The 4,383-nt window shown below is 38.4% G+C and overlaps 1 protein-coding gene across 1 annotated transcript in view; it reads right to left on the bottom strand.

The window, feature by feature from the left end:
- Positions 1–4,383, bottom strand: part of FBXO15 (F-box protein 15) — a 20,201-nt gene that overhangs the window by 5,785 nt on the left and 10,033 nt on the right. The window contains exon 6 of the mRNA XM_035896945.1: positions 3,465–3,610. Coding sequence (XP_035752838.1) covers positions 3,465–3,610 — 146 coding nt within the window. The remainder of the gene's footprint in view (positions 1–3,464; positions 3,611–4,383) is intronic.

Below are 4,383 nucleotides of genomic sequence, written 5' to 3'. Positions count from 1 at the left end.
TGGCCAGCAGGTCGAGGGAGGTGATTCTGCCCCTCTACTCAGCTCTGGTGAGACCTCACCTGGAGTACTGCGTCCAGCTCTGGAGCCCTCAGCACAAGAAGGACATGGAACTGTTGGAACGGGTCCAGAGGAGGGCTACAAAAATGATCCGAGGGCTGGAGCACCTCTCCTATGAGGACAGGCTGAGAGAGTTGGGCTTGTTCAGTCTGGAGAAAAGGAGGCTACGGGGAGACCTGATTGCGGCCTTCCAGTACCTAAAGGGGGCCTATAGGAAAGATGGGGAACGTCTTTTTAGTAGGGCCAGCTGTGTTAGGACAAGGGGAAATGGTTTTAAACTAGAACAGGGTAGGTTCAGGCTAGAGGTAAGGAAGAAATTTTTTACAATGAGGGTGGTAAAACACTGGAACAGGTTGCCCAGAGAGGTAGTGGAGGCCCCATCCCTGGGAACATTCAAGGCCAGGTTGGATGGGGCTCTGAGCAACCTGATCTAGTTAGCAGTGTCCCTGCTCACTGCAGGGGGGTTGGACTAGATGACCACTAGTGGTCCCTTCCAACCCTAAACATTCTATGATTCTATGATTTTAGCTAAAAGCCAAGCGAGCTTGTTTTGCTAACCAAGCCTTTGCTGCAAGTTGTAATTTGATTGTTATTTTCACAGGGAAGGCTGTGCTTAACATGAATTCCAGTGGCAACAACCAGCCTTACCATGCTGAAATGGACATTTAAACTTGCAAATCAATCTTCAAGGTCAAGCAAAAACATTTCAAATCAATGACGCGATATTTTACAAACAAATCTTAAAAGCTCTCCAATCACACAAAAATCACCCCGTTGCATTTTGCAACCACAACACAGCAACTTAGATCAACAAGGAATAACACTGAAAAGCCAAAGCTTAAGACTACCATATGGCTACAAAGCTATGCTTAAAAAGTCAAAAAACTACATAAATACATTTCAATAATGTTTATTAAAAAGCTAGATGTAGTATTCACAGCTTCTATGAGTCATACGAAAAGCCTGTCAGCTTCTGAAAACAAGAAAAGTTTTCTAATACATTAAATTCAATTTGAAAGTATTTAGCATATTCACCCTACAGTATCTGTCAACAAGACCATGTTATTGATTCTGTTTAAAAGGAAGGAAACATAAAATAAAATGCTAAAACCCAGCCGAAACAGAGTGGCAAAACAGCTAGTTGCTGCAGTGCAAATAGTAATAACAGAAAAAAAAAATCTGAAGCCATAGCTACTCTATATACTTGGTTCAATGAAGTGGGATATAACTTTTTTTAATTTAACATTAAGAATTTTGCAGAAAGAATTTAAAATAGAGCAGCAAAATTAAGTACAACATTAATGAACACTAACAAAAAGCAGACAAAAATAAAACTAAATGTGAACAACTAAGATTAGTTATTCTACAAAATAACAAATGAGCATTCCCTGGTAACCTAGGAGTGTCTACAGCTTCCTAATGGAAACAAATAAGTAAGTAAAACCCCAGTATAATAGCTGACAACTGATCTGTGTCTCAGGTTGTGGAAACTGTCATTGGCATGTCACAACCATAAATTTGGATTGGGTAGAGAATGTTAAGAAATAGCAAGACTTCTCACTATGTCAGAGACCTCCATGCTTCAGAGCCTTCCCAGAGAATGGGACAAAGAGTATCATTAGAAAGGAGCCTAAAAACAAAGCGCAAACTATCAGATACAACCAGCTTGGATAAGCCTACATTGTTGGCCACATCCAAAACCACCATGTTTACCAGCAAGAGCAAAGTGAACAACAAATTACTGTGAAGATATGTGACAACAGACAGCCATAAGGTGCCTCACTACATCATTTCTGAATACAAATTATGGAGGAAATCAAGCATTTTCCAAAAGAAATTATTGTGCAAGTATGTGGAAGGGGCTAGATGACAAATGAGCTTATAGCCTGCAGAACCATGGCTTCAGCTGGCTGATGTCCTGTGAGAGCAGAATCTAGTGGCTGTCACACAGCTAAAGGACAAAAAACTGGAACAGTTCAGAAAACACTTACGGTCATAAAACAGATTCTCTAACTAGCAAAGTGAGATGGCATCACAACTGTAGCTCCTGGACATTTGCTACAATTTGCATAAACATCAGCTTAACCTTTAACAGAAGTAGCTTCTAAGCAGCAAAAAAATGGTACCAACAAAGAAAAGTGTGCCACATAATGCTTTCTCTTGTACAGCTGTATTGCTAGGAGCATAAAATTATCATTTTAGAAAACAAACAAACAAAAAAAACCCAGCCCAAACCCAAACCCAAAACCCCAACCTTCTGGCTAATTTACAGAAGAAATTTTTATTTGAGGGTATAAAGAGGGTATTGAACAACACCTCAAGAGAGATTTCTGTTGCTACGTAGTAAGTATTCCTTTATTTCAGGCTTGGAGTTTTTCAGGAAACTGAAAACATGTATGTTTCAAATTCAAAGGTCTACAACACTCTACTCTATGCACAAGGCTACAGTGTAAATGACATTTCTTGGAGTCATCAAATATAAATTAAAAAAAAAGTCACGGCAAAATTTGTTCTAACACTGCAAAAGCACTCAAGCCTGGTAACAGTGCCCTCTACTGTCTTCATCAAAACCAATATTTTCTGAAATCAACAAATGCTCATTAGCACTGTTATCAGAAAAATACTGGGGAGCAAATAATTATTTACAGTGTTTAATTTTAAGTTTAATACTTCAATCTGTCTCTGCTGACAGAAAGGCAGCTGTGTAGCTGTAGGCAGGATTGTGTTGAAGTTAAGTCAAAAGAGAGATCACCCATATATTTTGCAAAACTGTAGTAGAATTATTAAGTTGGGGTCTACATGAACAACAAGGATAGGCAATCATGTCTCATTAAAAGAAATGCAAAGAACTGAAAAAAAGCAGCACAGTTAAAAACAATCACTGAAGCTGTTTATGACACAACAAAACCTTAAATTGACCTAAATAAAAGCTATAAATCTTAAAATTCACAATGTCTTCTACAAATATATTTAAATATTTAATCTGTCATGTACCTAAAGTACATTTGAGAAGAATTCTACAGAAATAGGTCTCCAAAATGTATGAGGACAAACTCACTCTCCCTTATAGTATACAAGTGGAAGGAACATCAAGGTGCACCAAAACCTGTGCCACTGCGTTATTAACTCAGCACTGAACCAAACGAAAATATCCTGACAATCTGCAGAACTTATATCTCAAGCCTAACACTATGTCAATGTAATAGCAGGCAGACTTCACGAGAACAAGCTTACAACACCACATAATGTACCATGCAGGTATGAAGAAATCACACAACGAAAAGATAGCTTAGTCTTAAAAATCCATTTCAGTTTCTCCCTTTAAAACAGAGACATTGGATACAAGAGGGAAAACATAACAGCAGGGATCATTTTGAAAACAGACATTACTGTTCCGCCAACTCTACCCTTTCTGCAGAAGAGGCTCTTGAATGTTCCACACAGGTAAGTGCAGCTTCCACTGTGCATATCGAGATGTAGATTGTAGTCATGCAGTCCATATTCTGGGTCAATATCGTCCAGTACAGGTTCATTAGGTGGAAAGGTATATTGACTTAAAAAAAAAAAAATTAATAGAATTAAGCAAGGGGGAATGACTTAATAGAAGGAGATATAGCAAAGAGCCCTACACTGAGACCACCATCTTAGGAGAAGTTACAAGAGGGGAAAAAATTATTAGAAGACACAACTTTTCTTCTTTATTAATGCTTTTGAAAATCAAATATCTCTAGTTCATCATACTTCTTTTAAGCTGTCTAATACAGTGTCTAACACTTTTAATCAGCTGTCTAGCCTAGCCAAAGGCAGAAAATATGACAGTCAACTTTTCAGAGGTAAATCTGTTAAACTCCAAAATACGGACTTGTTTACACAAAAAAAAATGCATCAGCTTAACTACATATCTAAAAGCCAACTAGCTACAGACTTCTCTGGAATAGCAGTTATTGAATAATTTTGTCTGTGCCCAACACAGAGAGAAACTACTGCACACAAATAACAAGAAGCGCCCAAATCCCAGAGGAAACCGAGCACCTACATAGGATCCTATGTGGTAGTAAGAGAGATGGTGTTAAGTCTTACATTCTGTGTGAAAAGAGCCACACTAAGTTATAGCGGAGACGTAAGACTACCAGTAGATACAACAGTATCTGAGCAGAAAGCTGAGGGGGTGGACTCGTGGGGTGGGAGGGAATAAAATCCAAAAATCATCCTCTAAGGCTAAAAAACTCCATGGTTTTAAACAGTTTACAGTGTATAAACAGATATTACATTATACACTGCAATATACACACATTCACAAATACTTCACAGGAAATCCAGCTAGCT

The sequence above is a fragment of the Egretta garzetta genome, unplaced genomic scaffold (assembly GCF_000687185.1).
Source record: "Egretta garzetta isolate BGI_Z169 unplaced genomic scaffold, ASM68718v1 scaffold126, whole genome shotgun sequence".
NCBI lineage: Eukaryota > Metazoa > Chordata > Aves > Pelecaniformes > Ardeidae > Egretta > Egretta garzetta.
The sequence above is the reverse complement of the archived record's forward strand: the minus strand, read 5'-3'. Positions and strand labels throughout refer to the sequence as shown.